At 37.0% G+C, this 21734-nt stretch overlaps 1 protein-coding gene across 1 annotated transcript; it reads left to right on the forward strand.

The window, feature by feature from the left end:
- Positions 1-9555: 9555 nt before the first annotated feature.
- On the forward strand, positions 9556-19745 carry LOC125656130 (uncharacterized). Its single transcript, XM_048886719.2, has 7 exons — positions 9556-9615; positions 10103-10217; positions 11008-11113; positions 13806-14041; positions 14976-15120; positions 16226-16369; positions 17009-19745. The coding sequence occupies exons 3-7, from the start codon at positions 11035-11037 to the stop codon at positions 17236-17238; spliced, it is 834 nt and encodes a 277-aa protein (XP_048742676.1). The 5' UTR covers positions 9556-9615; positions 10103-10217; positions 11008-11034; the 3' UTR covers positions 17239-19745.
- Positions 19746-21734: the final 1989 nt, after the last annotated feature.

Raw genomic sequence — 21734 nt, forward strand, 5'->3', positions numbered from 1 at the left:
GCTGGGCTCGTAGTTCCTGTCTACTCGGCATCCGCTCTCAGCTGAAGACTGGTCGTGTATATTCTTGTAGTGTGAGACCATGTTGTATATTTTTCCCCAGAAAATATCGGCGTCCTGATCGCAGTTACGGATGGCATACTGCACGTGAGTTCTAATGGAATGAACCTTATCAGACAGTTCCTCATGCTTTGTCACTCCATGTTTTTTCTGGAGCCCTTGGAAATCTTGCCAATCTCTTTATTCACGGATTTTGCGATATGCCAAGTATCGTTTTGATTAATGGTGTCGGGACGTTCATCTCTAATGAATTTGTGGACACTGGAGTTCCTGTCGTGGGCATGGGTGTACATAAATACTGGGCCGCCGATAGAATAAGATTGCTACACGTAGCCATGTCCCCCACCGCCGCAAAAACAGTTGAAGCACAAAAGTCCCATAACTCCTGTAAAATTTGTCGAATCAAAATGGCGGCGCAATATGATCAACTAAATATGGTGACTAACAATCCTACAAAATTTGAATGAAATCTGGTGAGCGGTTTCGGAGGAGTTGCGTCCACAAAGTGTTCCTATAGTGTAGCATATACAAATTCAACAAAGATTCATAACTGCTGTAAAAATTGTCGAATCAAAATGACAACGCAATATGATAAACTACATATGGTGACTAACAATCCCACAATTTATGAACAAAATCCATTGAGCGGTTTCGGAGGAGTTGCGTCCACAAAGTGTTCCTATAGTGTAGCATGTACAAATTCAACAAAGTCCCATAACTCCTGTCAAAATTGTCGAATCAAAATGGCAGCGAAATATGATCAACTACACATTGTGACTAACAATCCTACAAAATATGAACAAACTCTGTTGAGCTTCCGCGTTGCAGTGGGGGACAAAAATAGTCGTAGAGCCTCTTGGCCTAAGAGTTCATGTCGCTATGTACATTTGTTGTCCTCTTTTGTGACGCTCCTCACAAAGTACCTTGTGGGTAACATTTCCAATGCACACATCGTTGTGTCTAGCATTCCGCCTGGAACCATGTCTTGCATCTGTGAGGATGTCGATGGCCCCATCATTTTCTTCTCACATTCCTATCTCTTCTTGTACAGCCTGGTTACAGACGAAGTTCTTCGTTGTTGACACAACAATGGTGAACTTGGATGTCAACTCGCGCTGAACTTCTGGTCGAGGCTCGGTGTATCTCAGGCTGTCTTAGTCTGGAAATCTGCGACGATAGCAAAACTGTGCTGAGGCAGGCGCATGCCTGGCCCTCGTTTGCGGAGCATTGTGGGAAAGTCAGTGAAACAGACTGTAAGGAAACTAAGGAAATGTAATTATTATGTTAATGTCTCACCACTTTCCATATACCATGGTTACACGGCTATTGATGACAGGTTCACTTTCAGAAAGCATCAACCATATGATCTCACGAACTTTTTTATACGTTGAATATTCAGATAAATTCGTATATTACAAATTTAGGGATTTTGCTGTGTCCTAAAAGAATTGTTACCTATTTTGCCTCAAAGTCTCGACTTCCGCATCAACATGCATAATATAAAGCATCATTTCAGCTGATGCGTTATCAAAGGTCTATTCAGCAAAACGACACAAAGTTTTACGATAGGTAATATGATTGATTGATTGTATCTTGTTTAACGTCGCTCTCGAAAATTTTTCACTCATATGGAGACGTCACCAATACCGGTGAAGGAGCTTCAAATTTAGGTCTATCTTCGACGCTTATGAGCATTGAGGGTTCTTTAGCGTGCCACACCTACTGTGACACGGGACATCTGTTTTTGGCCGGGTTGCACGAAGTGCAAATCCGGTCTATAGTATGGTGAAGTGTGGGCGGGCGGGCGGTTGGGGAAATTTTGTGAAATCAACTCCTCCTAGTTTTTTATGTACAACCTTGAAACTTTGCAGAAAGTAAGTATATATATTGAAGTTATGCACTAGGTTTTTTGAAGTCTGACCTTTGTCGAATATGGGCGCTACAGCAAAGCGTTGTTATAAAAATAGAGTTCAACTTGAAAAAGGTAAGTGAGATTATCTTTTGTGGTTAAATTTAGTTGCACTACCTCTGAGGAAAAATTCAATTATATATGAATGTCAAATTTTCTGGGCATGAGTTGTAAATTTGCAATATAAATAGACAAATTCTGTTTCTTTATCATATAATCATATACAATTCAAGCACCTGAAGTTATTGTTCATTTTAGTTATTATTACTTAATATTACATATATCACTGCAGTGCTCCAAGTTGCGAGTAAAGCGGTCGCATTTGCGACCAGAAAATCAATTTTGCGACTAGAGATTATAATCAAGTCACATTTTCGCGAGTGAAGAACATTTGGGCAACCAGTAAAATTTTAGAATCGGGATCGGAAGTCTGAATAAATATTTTTAGTCTCGGTCAAAACAATCAAGATGGCGGGAAAACGAGGTTTAGAGCACTTTGGATTTATCAATAGTAAAAAACAGAAGCCTCAGCCTTGTACATGTAACAAAGAAATTCAAGAATCACACGAGGAAAGTTCTGCATCAAAAGATGGCGTAGCAATGTCTAAAGAGAAATGCAAAAGTAAAGGAAGAACCCCAGTCCTGAAATGGCGGAAGAAATGTTCGTGATGGCAAAATGTTTTGCAGAATTTGTGAGGCCAATAAGCCAGCAACGTCCACAATTTCTAGACATCCATTGTCCTATTTCACCACGACCGAATGTACATCTTTCAAACGTGGAAATGTGACTATTCACGGTAACAGTAAGAGACATGTCGTTGTCCGTGACTGCATTATTAGCTGTAAGTCGAGCAGGACAACTGTTGTTGTTAATTTTCAAAGACAATCAAACTCGGGATGTAGTGTTCTTATTGATGCTGGTACTAATTGTTCAGCAAAGATCCAACAAAACTAGGAGCTCTTATTCGCATAACATGATAAACAGTGAAGGCCCACTTATTGATAACTTTAACGCAAAATCCTTGTGTAGAACGCTGGGTTTCTTCTCCAGAAGCGTACTGTAAAATATACAGGATGGCCCAATGCAATACAACTTTTGCCAGAGTAAATACTTGACTTGTTAGCATCCAGCATGTTTCACAGTACATTTCTATTCAGTTTCAAAATATAAACAAACAAAATGTATACAGGGTATTGATTTTTTACTTGCAAGATATTCATAACCCTTGTAAGTCTTATATTTACAAAAGCTTTTACTATGGCGAGTAGAAATTTTGAACATGGCGACTAGAAATTTGAAAATGGCGACCAGAAATATTTTTAGATCGCCATTTTGCGACCTGATAGCAGACGTGACTTGGAGCACTGTATCATGTTTTTTTTAAATTAAAAAATAAAAGCCCTGCGGCAATATGTGATGTGTTATATATATATATATATATATATCGGCATTTTTACAAGACAAAAATCCGTACCTGTATCCGGAAACAATCGTGTCCGCTCACATTACCGATACGGAACTAACATTTTTTCCACTCGTCAAAACTCGTTTTGATAATTTACTTTACAATTCTGCCTCCTTCAACACTAATGCCATAACAAATCGTAACAGTCCTCCAGATAACTCGGCCAATTGAGTCTTTGACCCATTTTTAAGGTAATCTCCGAGGACCCGTGACATTCACACCTGATGCCGAACGTTTAGCGATGGAACTGTCACTACCTGTTTTCATGACTTAGGTCTGTCCCGGCCGGGATTCGAACCCCGACCTTCCGCTTGCGGGACGAACGTTCTACCTCTAGACCACCGAGGCGGTTACGATATGTAATAGCAATAACGTAAAATACAAACAAATAATACCATAATGTATGTGCATACCAGGCTTAAAACAAAAAATACCTAGAAATTAATATATTTTTCTGATAGGAAACTCTATATTATCTTTCGTTAACTATAAAAATTTCTAAAGTAATAACAGAGTCTAACCGATGAAATGAATGGAAACATAATATTCCTTATATGTCGTAGATTTTACGTTTTTTCCGAATTTGATCCCAAAGCAAAATTCCTTTTTTCAATGTCGTGTTTTGAATTTGGACTTTAAAATAAATGTCTGGTGTACAGGATCACCATATTCGACTTGCGCATCTGTGTAACCGGTTGATATCCACGACAGTTACCACAAAAAACAGCTGGAAAAAGAAATAACAGGCTTTCTGCCCAAATAATTCTTACGTTCTCGACGTACAATGGTGGGACCCATGCTGGCTCAACGTTATCGCACAACCCGACTACGCTGGGCCAACGCATGGATTTATTGGAATCGTATTCGATGTCAAAACGTTATTTTTAATGACAAATCATGATTTCGCATTCGCCATTGCGATGACAGGGTGCAAGTCTATTGCCGTCGAAATGAACGCTGTGCTGACGTTTGTGTGCACGGAAGCGACGGGTTTGGCGATGGGAGTTTAAAGGTCCCGATAGGCATTGCACATTGTGGACGTAGTGCTTAATATAATCGAAGAGCACAATTTCACAGACATCCGTACCAAGATGAGAGCATGCCCCCTATAGTGCAGTCATTCATTGCAAGATAAGGAAATATACACACTTTCTAATACGACAACACTCGATGCCATGTAGTGCGCATCTGCAGAAAGTTTCTTGAATAAAGTAATATTGACGTCCTTCCCTTGCTAACATTATGAACTTGACAGACGGGTATCCAGGCTTCCAAGTCTCCCGGAAACGACATAGCGATACGGGACTTTCGAGACACGGATCCACTCTCACTTTTATCGCGCATCGAACGTAATTTGTAGGGCATGTCACTTCCGGTTTACAACCACAGCTAAGTAAACAAGCATGGGATACTTCAATTGCTGTCAAATTCCTGCATTAAAATGTTATCTTTAAAAGAAGAAATCCCTACAAAAATTACATAGGAAAATGCATTTCATAAAATGATGGGAGTTGGTGAGGTAAATATAAATCTAGGGAATATCTTAAGGATATCGGTAAAACTCCAAGCCTTGCATTCATTGATACGCGTCTAAATATGTCGTTTCCCTTCCATCTAATTCACACGCACGTACTAAGCACCAATAGTGACTTGGATCGTCATCATAGGACTGCGCATACCTCTTTACGGACCGTCTGCTAACGGAACATTATTTGTATCGATGTCAACTTTGCCCTACAACAAAATCCCAGTCGAGGCCTCATTACGTCACTTACGTATAGTGAGCAAACGAACTCTGGTGGAATTTATGCCCTACAATTGGTTATTATCACGTTACCTTGGTGTATAAACATCAAATATAATCGGTCGTTCCGGCACATCCCGAAAGTTCTGTATTGCGTGCATTCCACGAACAACAATTCCAACAGTAATTGCTTGTATAAGATGCAGATTAATAGATACAAGTGGAGGACATACTCACTATATATTGTTATTGCTGTTATTGTCATGTATATGTTACATGTATTGATTGATTTGATTTAATATTGTTAATATTTCACATATGGCGACGTCACCATTGCCGATGAAGGGCTGCAAAATTTAGGCCTATGCTCGGCGCTGTTGGCCATTGAACAGGGAGGGATCTTTATCGTGCCACGCCTGCTGTTACATGTAATTGTTAATCAAACCAAAATGTCATATATTGATATTATACCTATTGATCTAAATAAAACGGCATCGTTTCTTTTTTCCCTAGTATATACCAAATGCGTCAAATTTCCCGGTCGCAATAGCTTAGTGATTAGAGCGTTTGGGTCGTAACTGGGAGGTCATGATTTCAAACCCTTGGATATACATGTACATGTATGCAGTGAATGCTCCTTTGCCAAACGCTCGGTAATACTTATCATTTCCATTAGTGGAACTCTTCAAATTAAAGGCGCGTAAAGTCGTGCTACCGGAACAATATACGTAAACATTACTTAGGCATACATAATATAAATTATGGTTTCGGATACATATTATATATAACCGACTGCAAACCACAACACTGATTAAAATTCTAAAGTCAAATTTAGGAATTGATTATTCTTACAAGAAAACAGACGAACTTATTAAACTATGTGAGGGAGTGCAGGTACTAAATCTGCCAAATCTGATCGATATAAAGCATCAATCGCAAAAAGAACTGTGAAGGGAAAAACCTATATGCACATCCAACACAAAAACTTTTAATGTGAGTAATATGTTTTTAAAGTTATTTTGTCAGACTATGAAGACATTCTATTTTATCATACAATTAGGACAGGTTCATATGGTATGGACATGGTAATCGTTCACGAACACCCCCCCCCCCCCTCAATTTCCATATTTTAGAAGAAGTTATATATATGCCAAACTGTATTTTTTAAGACGTTTATAACACTAATTAACACAACTAATGCATTCCCAAACTGCATTCAAACTATTTTGAAAATTACAAAATATTGATGGATTTAGGACAGAGAACATCATTGTTTAGAATTTTTGAAATAGGTGTGGTGGAGTTTAAAAACATGTAACATTTTTAATAAGATTGTGTTAGAATATTTGAAAAATGCAGTTTGACCAATGGTTATTTTATTTAAAAATACACCATGTATTTTAACTCTTAAAAAAAGGGGGGGGGGTGCTATGACCGTTTCGTTAATGTCCCAGTAATCTCGCACTTGCTCGCGAGACTTGTGCATTTTCTTACCGATGACACACAAGAGTCATCAAAGCGCGATAACTCTAACGAGCTGGTAATGAGAAGTATTAGAAGCGAGAATCACTGGTCAATCGGATATGACCATTAAAACGGAAGCTCCGTGTCACGGCGGGTTTGGCACGTTATTGAACCCTAAGCGCCGCCGCGGTATGAATGTGTTGTTCTACGTCTACAATGCAAGTGATGAAGAAGCAATTCTGGATTCTGCTAAAAATATTACATGCACAACATATAAGAATAAGAACTTCTTTACTCTGATGCATTGTAATTTCTAACTAATGTATTTTGCATATAATGTAGATGGAATAATGGCAAAAATAGAAATATTATGAAAATATTCTACAAAATATCTGAATTAGCACGTACCTTGAAGGAGGAAAAGTTACATCCTATCAGTTATGTGGAAAGACAGACATTTATCATTCAAATAATATTGCACTATTCACAAGTTAAGTAATTACATGTGTCTAAGAAATTAATCTAATCTTGAACAATAAATACATTATCAATATTGCATAACATGCATCTAGTTTGCCAATGCAACCTGTCATTGGGTCAAATGAAGTCTGACGTGTTCCTTACCAATTCAATTGTTGTGACGTTCTTTACACATTGATTTTGACTACGGATTACTCCGTTTATCCATCAAGATATAGGGTTCACGGCAGGTGTGATCGGTCAACAGGGGATGCTTACTCCTACCAGGGACCTACTCCCACTTCTAGTGTGTTCAGGGGTCCGTATTTGTCCTGTTCTTTATTTTTTTTTTTGTATACGAATTATAAGATTCTGTCGGATGTGTTTCATACCGATTGTTAGACCGTTCTTGGCACATTGATTTTGACTATGGATAACTCTGTTTGCCTGATCCGGATATAGGACTCACCGTGGGTGTGACAGGTCGACAGGGGATGCTTGCGCCTCCTATGCACCTTATCGCACCTCTGGTGTGTCCAGGGGTCCGTGTTTGCCCGACTCTGTATTTTGCATTGCTTATAGGAGTTATGACATTGATCACTGTTCGTTATTTTCACCTTTCATTGATCAATGTTCATTATCTTCACTTTTTCATTCACATTTGGTAAAAATAACATTTTAAGTAGGATTTTTTTTACTGTGAAAAACTTTATTTACAATGAAAGCCGCTTTGTAATGTTACATGTAGCACAGATCCATATAAGAGAAGGACAAAATATTGAAATTACAGTAAACTGCACTTTCCCTAATACAAATACTGAGAATTGCAATACGTTTTAGTCGTCTGTAAACCGTCTTCTATTTTTTTTCCTCGTACACAAAGTTGTAACTTTTAATCCAACGATATAATTTTTCAGTGAAGGCATTACATAAAGTAGACTTCTGGGCATAATTAAAATAATCTGCACACGGGCATGATAATGTTGGAATATAGCTAAAAACAAGTCGAGCAATTCTTGGACCAACTCACAATGTGAAGGTCACTGTAATCTATGAATCCGCTCCTGTGGAATTTGGGTCCTCACACGATCGATTGATTGATTGCATATTGTTTTACGTCCCTCTCGAGAATTTTTCACTCATACGGAGACGTCACCAAGACCAGCGAAGGGCTTCAAATAGACCTTTACTCGGCACTCACGGCCATTGAGCAGTGAGTGTTCTTTAGCGTGCCACAACTACTGTGAAAAGGGACATCCATTTTTAATGTCACTTGGAACTATCACTACCTGTTTTAACGACTTAGGTCTCTCGCGGCCGGAATTTGAACCCCGGCCTTCCGCATGCGGAGCGAACGCTCTAACCTCTAGCTAGTCCACCGCGGCGATTCAATCTCGACAACAGAAAAATAATTTGCATAGATTGGGGACATGATTAGCGAGCAATTAAAAATCTTTGAGATGTACATTACATCTAAATTCATTTAAACTGTTTCCGCTACGACCTATGTGGATCAGCGGTTAACGTTCACTTTGTCACCGGGTGGCTATATGGTCATCTTTACCCGGTACATTGTAATAGTGAACAATTGTACACGAATCCTCTCTCATTACCTGATAATAGTGAACATTTGTGCATGCATTTCCTACGTCTATGAAGAAGAATATGAATGTTTCTAGGTGAAAATTGGAACCACTGTTATTTCCGAGAGTACCCTGGGACGTGCTTTGTTTTCGTTGCCATACTGACTCTCACTGTGATATACTATTGATTGATTGTATATTGCTTAAAGTCTCGCTCGAAAATTTTTCACTCATATGGAGACGTCACCAAGACCGGTGAAGGGCTTCAAATTTAGGCCTATGCTTGGCGCTTACGGCAATTGAGCAGTGTGGGTTCTTTAGCGTGCTACACCTACTGTTCTTAAGGTCATATCCGAGGACCCGTGACATTCACACCTGATGCCGAGCGTTTGACGATGGAACTGTCACTACCTCTTTTAACGACTTAGGTCTGTCGCGGCCGGGATTCGAAGCCCGGCCTTCCGGATGCGGTGCGAACATTTAAACATGTATCGCCTCATGTTTCTGCAAAACAAAATAGCTTGACAATGTACATGAATATCGTTATCGACAAAACGCAACAGTTTGACTAGCCTGAATTTATTTTACGCATATTTTCATAAGTACTATATAAAGTTTTATTGTTCATAGGACATTAAAATTTATCTATTATGCTTACGTTGTAAATCAAAATTTATAATTTCAGAAAAAGCAATGTTAATGGAATAATATTTCACAGAAACCATTTTTTTAAATATACATAGACAATAATACACATGGGTATACAAAATGAATGAATAAATGAAAGCATTCAACCATCCATATGCATACACTTTGAGAGTCGGTAATGATAGCGACGCAGTGCTTCATTACATTCAAAATATTTTCGTTGGCAAGTATGGGTAGCCATATGTTTGTTGTTATTCTACCCGTGTTAGGTGTTGACAAAGGAAGGTAAGTTGCTCATTTTTGGTTTTGTCTTGAATTCTAGGATCAATGTTACCAAACAGTATGTTAATTTTGTATAAGTAGAGTATATGATATTTCACAATAGCTAACACCAGACGCCTTTATATATATATAGTATTGATCATTATCGATTCAAATTTCAACACACGATGGTCTTGACGCATGTTGTTATTTTTATACATGATTTCTAAAGGTATTTGCAAATCACGTAGTGAGATGTAATCAATACAATGTATCAAGAACAGATAATCAAGTTATGGATGAACGAGTCTTTGATTTAACGTTTATACATGTAATTCGGATATTTGAAATATTGCATTTCTTAACGCTTGAGGCCAGAAACAGGGCATGAGTTCCATATATCATATATATGCACTGCTGAAATGCGTTTGAATGGAACAAAATATCTGGCAATTTCAGAAAATATTCTATTAAATAACGTTCAAAGCAATGTTAAATTTATTTATGATAGTCAAAAGATCCAAAACTTTGCATGATACAAGTCCGAATAAGGGAACGGCTGAAGAGAAACCTAGTACATAAATTTCACACATCGTCTCACGAAATAAAAGAATCTATTTCAGGAGGTAAGCACAACGAACAACTATGTGTTTCTTATTTTTTGTTTGTTACGTCTACATCGGTTGACGTTGACGGATATGTAAAATTGTCAATAGATACACCGAATATTTTGCTATTATATTTGATACGAATTTTGCCAACGGATTGCTTCGTTTACCTGATTAAGATTGACATTGCGGGGGTGGAAGGTCAGCAGGGAATTGTTACCCCGCCTCAGCACTTGGCAGGAGCGTCGGCAAGTATTTGACATTGGAGAGGCGAACTGGATCAAAAGGAGGGGTCTGCCTAACATGTTTTGACTTACAGATTACCACCTGAATCTTGATATCCGTTTCCTATTCTGTCAATGTCGTAAATACACCACCTAAAATATAGGCCAGACCCCAGTATCATGTATCATGCCGCCCCTTTGCCGACGCCCCTACCTGGTCCCCCACTGATGTTTCCATCACTCGGCGTTTGAAGTACTCTCAATTTTGTTTTCTTATATAGTTTTCCTTTTTTTTCATTACCTAGCAGTACACAGTTCGTAAAGATTAATTTTGATTTCCATTAAAGATATGGAGTGTCGCTGTAGCTGTGTGTTAGGTTTCCTCAGTGATTATAATGCTGTACATGCGATATAGAATATATAGACCGTAAAAGTAACCTGTACATTGTTAACATTGTAAAAATAGTTCCACATGACTTCATGCACTTGCGTTACACAAGTTACAAATTTTAAATGTAAGTTGCATTGTTGGTATTTCAGCTGAAAACATTATGTAAAACTTCATGGTCATTTCTTAATTACAGATATAGATCTGTCAAGAGCCCTATAAGATGGAAATTACAAGATGGATAACATGTTCATTTCTTGCAATTTTAAATTTTGCGGAAGCATTTGGATGGACCGATACCTGTAAGTATCATTGCTTTTAATAGAACACATGCTTCAGAGGGGTGATACATTGTTATAAGATACGGTTAGGTTGAAAGGTAATACTTCATAAATACGAGAAACAGTTGTTGTTTACTGACGAACAAAGTTTGACAGAGTCAAGGGGGTCGTTTTTTTTTTAAACAACCAAGGTCTTTTTCTATGAACCAACTCGGACTGATTAGCTTATTTACGTCAAACATTATATACATGTAATAAGGTAGGTAAATACTATTAGAAATTTCTGTTAATCAGTTGTTGTTGTTTTTTTCATTTAAATACCTTTAACAACTCATAAACTAACTAAAAAACCCATATTAGACATACCTTTGCGGGTTTATTTTTATAATATGTGCTACAGAGCACATATACCCCCAAATGCAAAAGCCAAATTTTAACACAAGGATGCATGATCTCATGTTTTATTAATTTATGTACCAAAGCACATAATATTAAGCTATAATATATAAAAACCAATAGATATTCATTTACTGAGAGAATTTTTAAAGATATTCAATTGAAAACATACACAATTGTTGTTTAATCTGCTCACATCCTTCAGAGAAAAAAATCACAGAATATCGCAATTTTAAAAAATTCTCAAAATCTAAAATGTTTAGATGCCAGTTTTTCTTGAAAAATATTTAGAATTATATCTAAGGTTAACAAAAAACATATTTTCCCATAGTTGACCAGAGATATTTTACAAAATGGTCTCTTGAATACGTAAACCCTCATTTTTTAATTTAAGTTTTACAATTATTCTCTGCACACTTTGAAAATAGTAAATTTTAACAGCAAATACAGTCTTAAAATCAAGATTAACAGAATATAACAATATATATATATATATATATATGTGTGTGTGTGTGTGTGTGTGTGTGTGTGTGTGTGTGTGTGTGTGAATTTTCACACTGAAAATTTTGTCCTACCAGACAATTAGAACACAAGGAGTGGGGGTGGGGCACCCCCACCCCCTTCCTTTTTCTAACAATGTGTGTGTGTGTTATTCTTTTTTTTTTTGGCTATCAATCATATCATATATAAAAATACATACATGCTATCTCATACTTATAGAAAAAATAAATATAGTGTAACATACAATTCATGTAGATTTTAGCAACTACAGCTCATGAACAAATGATTTTGTTTCTTGAAAGTACTTATGAAGAAGAGTTCAAATATTCAACAATTTTGCTGATGATTTTCTGAGGCTTTATTATTCTGGGTTTCTTTGAACTAAACACAAACTCACTAAAAACAGTTTGAATTCCACTGTGAGGTCACGCCTATGTATGATTTTTAACTTGTTCAGGCTTATATTGCATGCTATATATTGAGCCTTTTAGAGATCAGTGTAGATATTACATTGTTTTGTACCAGTGGAGCTAGTGAGGACTTGACACTATATTAATTCATGGTAAATATATCTGAAGATTCACATTTGAATGCTAAATTTGACTCGTACAGTTCTCGTAAACTACAAACATCCGACAAAGAAGTTATAACCGGAACTTTCTAGTAGGTGTTTAAAATTTAAAACCGGAAACGTAAAAGAACGTCAAACATATACATGTAATTAATAAGTTGTCCTATCATTATATACATATAATAAGTTGTCCTAGCTTACGTCAAACATTATATACATGTAATAAGTTGTCCTAGCTTACGTCAAACATTATATACATGTAATAAGTTGTCCTATCTTGCCTTTCATAAAGCATGGTAAATATGAACGCAGTCCAAAACGTTTGCCTTGATAAGAAGGTAATGCTCATGCGCAAGAACCGATGATCTCTTGCAAATGATCACTTTGTACATACATGTTTTGATTTAAAGAATGTTCTAAAAAGTATTTTAGGATGCTATCTATATACTTTCATAGAGTATATAGATTTTATTTAGTATACTTTCATACTGACGTGGATAAAATCATGAGTTTATCATTTAAATCTACAACTGTCATTCAGCTGAATATCTAAATATTTAGATTACATATTCATGCTTATACATATCCGCTCAATAGTAGGTCTTCACTCATACTATAATAGATTCAATCACTTTGGTAAAAAAAAAAAAATATGTACATCACAAAAAAAAATAGCGTTAGTGTAAAACGCATTTTTAAAAAAGAAAAATAGTTCATTACAATGTATACATGTATGTCACAAATAACATATTTTATAATGAAGTGCGCCGCGGTCGCCGAGAGGTTAGAGTTCGCCCCGCATGCGGAAGGCCCGGGGTTCGAATCCCGGCCGTGACATACCTAAGTCGTTAAAACAGGTAGTGACTGTTTCATCGCCTAACGCTCGGAATAAACAGATGTGAATGTCACGGGTTCTCGGATATGACCTTAAAAACGGATGCCCCGTGTCACAGTAGCTGTGGCACGCTAAAGAACCCTCACTGCACAATGGCCGTAAGCGTCGAGCATAGGCCTAAATTTGAAGCCCTTCACCGGTCTTGTTGACATATCCATATGAGTGAAAAATTCTCGAGTGAGACGTTAAGCAAGATACAATCAATCATCATAGTTTCGCATATCACATTTATTCAATATGATAAATGAATGTTGACAAGCATTGTATGAAGCTGAGGGTGATTTTTGTACTAAAAAGGGATTTATCTTATAATAGAACTTTCACAGTTTTTTTTTTTAATCCTTTCAAAGATGAATTTGGAAAGGACTGCACGGTTTTCTGGAAATACTTGGATGAGGATGATCGGATTTACGTTGGATATAACGGAAGGGACGTTTCATTTGTCTGCGATGATTACTCCTTCAAAGGAAAGGGAGATGAAATATTAGATGAATATGAAGTCTGCGTGACTCCTTTAAATTTTACTGATCCAAATTGTGCCGTGCGATTAGATTATAAAACTACATATGGCGGCAGCACGTTACAGGTAACATAAATCAATCTTTTGATTTTACACTGATTTCCTATATATATACACTGAGAAAAATCGCAACACTAGCTGTTTTCTTTTAGCCTAAGTGTGATGGGTAATTTCATTCGTCCATTTCCTTTACAATTTACTACTTCTAAAAAGGGGGCAATTTGTTAATATGTCCTGCTTTGTGTGTGAAAATAACTAGCTTTACTAGTACAATTAACAAACAACCGATAGCAACTTTGTCAAAAATGAAGGCAGGCCCTTCTTGACGCACCTGTTAGTACGTGCCTGGTACGTACACGAAAGGCGAAGATAACGAACAATCACCAACCTCATAACTCCTATAAGCAATTCAAAAAGAGAGTTGGGCAAACACGGACCCTGGACACACCAGAGGTGGGATCAAGTGACTCGGAAGAGTAAGCACCCCCTGTCGACCAGTCTCACCCGCCGTGAGCCCTATATCTTGATCAGGTAAACGGGGTTATCCGTAGTCAAAATCAGTGTGCCAAGAACGGCCTAATAATCGGTATGAGAAAAGGCAGAGAGCATTGGACCCAATGATAAATTATATTGACAAACTAGATCGTTTTAACGACCATAGAATTTGCAAAATTTTGACTTTATACGAGACTGTTGAAACCCCTGCACCATCAACTCGTTTGTCAATAGCCTGCCTCGATTTAAAATCTGACCATACACAGAACAAGCTCTTGTGTATCGAATCAACACCACATGCAGGTTATAATGGAATATTGCTACATAAATATGGGATGTTAACGATGGAGAAGCTGAAATCATCCCCTTTGTCATAAGGTTGATGTGTTAGCTTGCCGTTAATATCTACTTTCAATAAAATACTTAAGTATGAAACAGATGTGGAAAACTCTTGTGTCTTTTATTTCGAGTTCACAGCTATATTTCAATATTCATTCTTTTACAGAGTGTAACATGTACAGAAAATAACAACAAGAAATACTGCGGCCCCCAGGACGAAACTTTCTACATATTTTTTGAGAAACGTAGTGGAAAAGACACATCAAATGCCAAATTTAAGCTGCTTATTACAACCAACAAAGTTTTTGATTGTAAGTTTTTATTAATATTTATCAAATATTGTAAGGTTATGTATACGCTTTTAAACATTGAAAATATCGGCATCTATATATGTATGACTGCGTTTGTTCGATCGTTTGTCTGAAAAATAGGAAAGGAGTCTTTGGCATAACTTTCACGTCTTTATTCTTGGCTATCCGAGGAAATCGTGTTGCTTAAGACATTCATAAAAAAGATCACACAAATGATACAATCAGTGTCAAAATAAGCGCATTAGCCATAATTGTCAATTAAGATTTGTATGGCGCTACTGACCGCGGAGATTGGAGGCCGCATGTACATGTACCAAAGCAACGGGCCGCCTCATTACAAAACAAATTCACAAAAAAATGTGACGACCCGGGTTGTTAAGAAGCTCGTTATACAATGGGTATGCGCAAATGCACAAACGTCACAAAACATCAAATCATCACAAAACATCAAATTTGTACAAAGTATAAGCGCAAACGGTTGGACATCCAACTCAACATGTCAAACACATTAAAATTTTTGTGTAATGAATATGCGGGAATGCTTTGACGTTACAAAACATTTTAAACTTATTATAATAGCAAGGATGTTTTCGAAAGACAAATTTGAGCACAGCTTACCCTATTAACGAAATTCCAAGACTTGAAGAGAGGAAGCATGGATCATGCGCTAATTTTAGACTAGGTTTGCCAGACGGGAATATTCCGGAATAACAAACACTATGCACAAGATGCATTGGGTAAATGCGCATCTATTATATGTGGTATTATTTGTGTTATAAGAGTTGGCTCAGAATCGGCATCAAAGAGTGTGATTGATCATAGGCCTTTGCATGCGAACTGATAAGTAAGAATATGGTTGTTTAATGCATTTACAGAAGAATTTGGTTTCATGAGATTTGGTTGACACCAATTGATTACACAACTGGGACTTGTTCACAAATATAATGAAATATGAAAATCTTTATTTCCAAAAATAGAACAAAATATTATGGGGACAAATGTTGCCTATGATAAATGTATGCAAGCATTTACATGCGATTTATTATCATCATTATTTTTATATATCGATTATTGAGTTAACTATTTATAGAATCTGTTGACATAGATGGCGCTGTAGTTGGAGCTATCGCTGGTGGAGTAATCGGTGGTATTGTTTTGATCTCACTGCTGACTGGACTTGTTTGTTGGTGTGTGTGTAAGAGAAAGCCCACACAAGGACAGGTGTTAACCCCAAGTCAGGGAAATCAAAGTAAGTTTGATTGGTTGGTTGGTTCTATATTGTTTATCATCCCTCTCGAGAATATTTCACTCATATGGAGACCCCACCAATGCCGGTGAAGTACTGCAAATTTAGACCTATGCTCGGCGCTTATAGCCTTTGAGCAGGGAGGGATCTTTATTGTGCCCCATACCTGTTGTGACACGGGGCCTCGGTTTTTGCGGTCTCATCCGAATGACCGCCTCATTTAGTCGCCTCTTACGACAAGCAAGGGGTACTGAGGACCTAATCTAACCTGGATCCCCTCGGGATGAGTAAGTTTGAACTGTAGATTTAATGAGAAAATCTTCAAAAGGGTTTTGTTAAGCAGATATTTGACATGTGATAAGGACAACGCCAAGCAATTTCCTTACCCCCCCCCCCTCTCATCTCCCTCCTTTTCTTTGTCATCATCTTCTTAAATTTATTTCGATGATCTTGGATATATACTAGTACTGTGTATATTGCAAGATGCGTCTGATGAGAATATCAATTAATTTGACGTTTCGAATTTTTTCTTTTGCTGTTGATAAATATTGTGATATTTCATTACATTTTTGCGGTTTAGTTAAGTGTCTATCAGTAATTGTGACTTTTAAAAGTAACATAATTGTTCCTAACTTTCTTTAGTTTCAGTGGTCAACCAACCAGCGTATCCACAACCAGCTTATCCACAAGCAGCGTATTCAACACAACCGGCGGGTAACAATGTAACCCTCTATCCGACAGCAAACTACGCAACACAATATTCAACAGGGTATAATACACAACCTCCTCTCCAATCCCAGCAGGCAGGTGACTGGCAAACTACAGAAAAAACACCATCCGCCCCTCCACCTAGCTATAGTAGTGTGACGTGATTTCATTTTCTTGGGGAATCTTTATCTTGATATTTCAGTCCAGCTCCAGTTTTCTCCTTTGTTAGAAGCATATTTTTAAAGTGACATTTAATGGAATTATATTGTATAGCTCATTCGAAGTTTACCATTGGTGATTTGCTTATGCGCTCCTCACCAGAAAAAAAAAACCCTCCACTTTAAGTAGATAGCGTTACACCGTAACACGGTGTTGATTTTGTATATATTACTAGGTATGTGAGCAGTGTTGACCGATACATTCATGATTGTAAAATATTTAGCAAACGTATGCATTATTATACCCCCCGAACGAAGTTCGGGGGTATATAGGAATCACCCTGTCTGTCTGTGCAGATTCATGTCCTGCCCCTAACTTCTTTGTTCTTTGACTTAGGCATACCATATTTGGCACACAGGTGGATCACCATGAGATGATGTGTCGACTACCTTCATGACCTCTATAAGACCTTGACCTCAAGGTCAAATTTAAAAGTTTTTTACAATGGATTCGTGTCCAGGCCATAACTTCTTTGTTCTTTGACATAGGCATACCATATTTCACTCATGAGTGTATCACCATGAGACAATGTGTCATGTACCTTCATGACCTCCATATGACCTTGACCTCAAGGTCAAAATTACAATGGATTCGTGTCAGGGCCATGACTTCTTTGTTCTTTCACATAGGCATACCATGTGGCGTCGGTGGCCGAGTGGTTAGGCCGTCAGACTCTCGACCGAAAGGTCGTTGGTTCGAGTCCTAGCCGCGGCAGGTCTGACGTTGTGTCCTTGGGAAAGGCACTTTACATGAATTTCCTCACTCCACCCAAGTGTAAAAGGGGTACCTGTCCATAGACAGTAAAAGATATTGTTAGAATGTTAGTGCTCTAGCGCTTGTAATGGCAGCTTGCACTGTATGCTTCCTAGGAGGCCGAGACAGTTCTAGATTGATATAAGGTCTGGCGGGATAATAATGTACATTGATAATTGTAAAGCGCTTTGAGCAGCATACGCTGGATAAGGCGCTATATAAAACCAATTATTATTATTATTATTATATTTGACACATGAGTGTATCACCATGAGACGATGTGTCGGGTACCTTCATGACCTCTATATGACCTTGAACTTTGACCTCAAGGTCAAAATTGATTATAGGATTTTGACATAGTCATACCATAAGACAAGGGTTTATCAGCATGAGACTGTGTGCCATGTACATTCATGACCACTTTATGACCTTTGATCTCAAGGTCAAAATTATAGGTTTATGCCATGGATTTGTGTTCGGACTATATCTTCCATTTTCTTCTACAAAGGCATACCATTTTTTTACACTCAGGAAACAGGTAATTTATACCTATTAACAACACCCTTTGGGAGATTGGTGTAAGCGGGGGGTATTCTTAGTGAGCATTGCTCACAGTACCTCTTGTTCTATCAGATTTTTCAGATTAATTACACAGAACTGTTCTACAGATATACGAGTATGTACAGGTTATACAGTCACTTAACAGTACAAAATCAAAACCTTATCTTGATCCCACCATAGTATGTTTAGAATATGACCTGTATGTTTATGAACAGAATGAACGGTTATACACCTATTATTTTAACATGAAGCGGCAACGTACTGCATTGCTATCTTTACGTTTTAAGAATGCTTTTCTATTTTTGTGAAATCGTCGGCCACCTGATTGAACATAAAGGTGAACCAGCAACATACTGTGTTGGGTCGTCAGTTTCATTAGAGTGCAGTCACTACAAAGTTTCAACTCAAACTGATTATACAAAACATTTGATATCAATACAGTTAGGGGTTCAGATCGTGAAGGATGTTGTAAATTTAACAAGGGGAAGCACTGTATTAACTGGATTTTCATGTTCATATAGGGTTTTATGATGAGGTTTGTAACCCTTCATAAAGTTAAGATGCTGAATTTATTAGACTGAAACTGAATTTATTTACATTTATATATATGTAGAGAGAAATAAATATACATTATATAAACAACAACAGACGGAATGCAATGTAAATAACCATAACACCAAATATCTAGAAGTTGGAAATTTTCTCGTATGTTCTATCCCAAGCCTAAACTTGTTTGTAAACCAATTATTTTGTTTTATTGAAGTTTTATTGTAACACCCAATAATAGTTTATAGTCTGGCTAGATTGGCTCAGTTAGTTACAGCAATGTGCCATATTTTAAACACTATACTTAATTATTTTATGTTAAACATTATTTTAAACACCATGCTTAATTATATGATGTTAAGCAGCTGTAATTCTATATATTTCACATATGTTGTCTATGACTCTGAATTAAATTAATAGCATATACATTTATGTATGTTATATCAATATATGCATGTATTCTGAGTTATACACGGTATTTCAATATGAAAATTGGTTCGTAAATGCCTGGCTAGAAGTTGCTTGTTTACATGGTTGTAAATTATTCTAAGGCATATTTCAATTTATTCCATAAATTACTCTTTGTAAAGTTTTCATTTTCCAGTATTATCTTGTATCTGATTTCCAGACTGAGTCCTCATGACATGTAATATGATGGTTTTCTCGTTCGATACCCACGGCGTGAAATTGCAAATACATACATATACAACCGGAAAGTCTGACGGGTTTGATATCAATTGTTTGAGCGTTATTTACATAATGATTTTGACTAGGGAATGCTCAGTTTACCCGATCAAGATATTCAAATGTAGGACTCATGGTGGGTGTGACCTTGCTTCTCCTAAAAGATACCTGGTGTCACCTCTGGAGTTTTCAGGGATCTGTATTTCCCTATTTGTACTCTTTATATGATTTATTTGATTGATTAATGTTGAACTTCGTTATTTTTGCCCTTTCATGACTATGACTTCAATCGTGCTCAGAAGAACTTCTGTAAATTAAATGTTTCATAAAAAGTGGGTATATAACGCTATAGTTTATTCCAATCTCCCTCAAAGAGCTACAAATCTACAGCTAATTGCTTATGTGTTAAACGGTATCTGTCCAGGGCTGGGATCTCCCGATTGCGAAACGAACGCCCTACGGACTAGGAGGAACTCGCGCCAGCCAATGCATTAAGCCATTAAGATTTTATTTCATGGCTCGTTATGAAGTATGATTCCACCATCGTGATACAAGTTCTCAATTATTTTAAATGATTTTTTTCCGGGAGATAAAAAAGGCGTTTTGTTTGCAAATAAAATTTTGATATTCAAACTTCGCTTTGATTTGATGCATGATATAAATATCTAGTAAAACTTGCAAGGAAGACGCATTTAAATATTGTAATTTTTAAAATGGAGTTTTTATGACAATTATCATAGCAAATTTTTTGTTGATATGCTTATTAAATATACGGCTATAATCTTCAAGAAAAAAAATACCGATCCCAATCATAATTGACAAAAATTACTAATTAAAATAGTCATATTGTTGCTAATTTTATGCACGTTTTGTGGGGATTAGTTTCTTTTATAAATTCATTTTAAAATTTGTAAACCGTTTCACCTAAACGGAATATATTTGTAAGACTCTAAAGTGCGATGGTTTGTGAACGTTACGAACGCCAAAGTGCGATGGTCACGCCAAAGTCCGATGGTGCGGAGTTCAGTAACGTTTGTGACGTCACGTCATTGTGACGTCACGTCATTCTTAACGTCTTTCAAAATAAAACCGAAGAAATACAACATGAACGACAGCAACGGCAAGGTTTACACTGTCGAGAATAGTGAGAACGGCAAAGTACATTTGTTGTCGAACTATCTACTTCGCCCAAACCTTCTTTAATTCATGATCATTTATTACTCTGACGTACACGTATTGATTCCTGGGGGTATGCTATGATACAAAACATTCTATACGATTTTGCGTTGGAAAATGTTGTGTTTAATAACACGACAACTAAATGGTAGTACAATAAGTTCTTATTCCTATTTCTGTGCATGGATTTTGCACTGATATTTTGATGAAACAACACACGGTTGGTTCAGTCTGTTCCAAAACACTGTATCGTTTACAAACCAATGGATTTCGGCGTGTCACACCATCGCACTTTGGCGTGTTAAACCATCGCACTTTGGCGAATGAGTGTGGACCATCGCACTTTGGCGTGTCACACCATCGGGGTTTGGCGCAGAACATCGCACTTTGGAGTCCCAATCGCACTTTGGAGTCCTACATATTTTTTTTTTTTATTACATGTACAATGTTCTTCATGACCACTCTTTTATAATTCCGATCGGGCTTGGTTCAAATTTTAAAAAATCGTTATGGTCGTATTTCTGAATTTTGGTCATTTCATTTCATTTATTTTTAATACATTTGTCCGATAAATAACTTGTTTTAATTGACATGTTTTTCGAAGATTAACATTAAAAATGTAATAGAGCTATATTTCTTTGTCAATTAATTATCGTGGAATAGAGTTGATAAATTTATGTACATGTATTTTGTTTGAGAAAAGGTCTAATGTGAGTAGATT

This window comes from Ostrea edulis, chromosome 7 (assembly GCF_947568905.1).
Source record: "Ostrea edulis chromosome 7, xbOstEdul1.1, whole genome shotgun sequence".
Lineage (NCBI taxonomy): Eukaryota > Metazoa > Mollusca > Bivalvia > Ostreida > Ostreidae > Ostrea > Ostrea edulis.

Coding starts and splice junctions, on each gene's coding strand:
- LOC125656130 (XM_048886719.2), top strand. CDS start 11,035: ATGGAAATTACAAGATGGATAACATGTTCATTTCTTGCAATTTTAAAT. Junction 11,114..13,805: donor ATTTGGATGGACCGATACCT/GTAAGTATCATT, acceptor ATCCTTTCAAAG/ATGAATTTGGAAAGGACTGC. Junction 14,042..14,975: donor ATGGCGGCAGCACGTTACAG/GTAACATAAATC, acceptor ATTCTTTTACAG/AGTGTAACATGTACAGAAAA.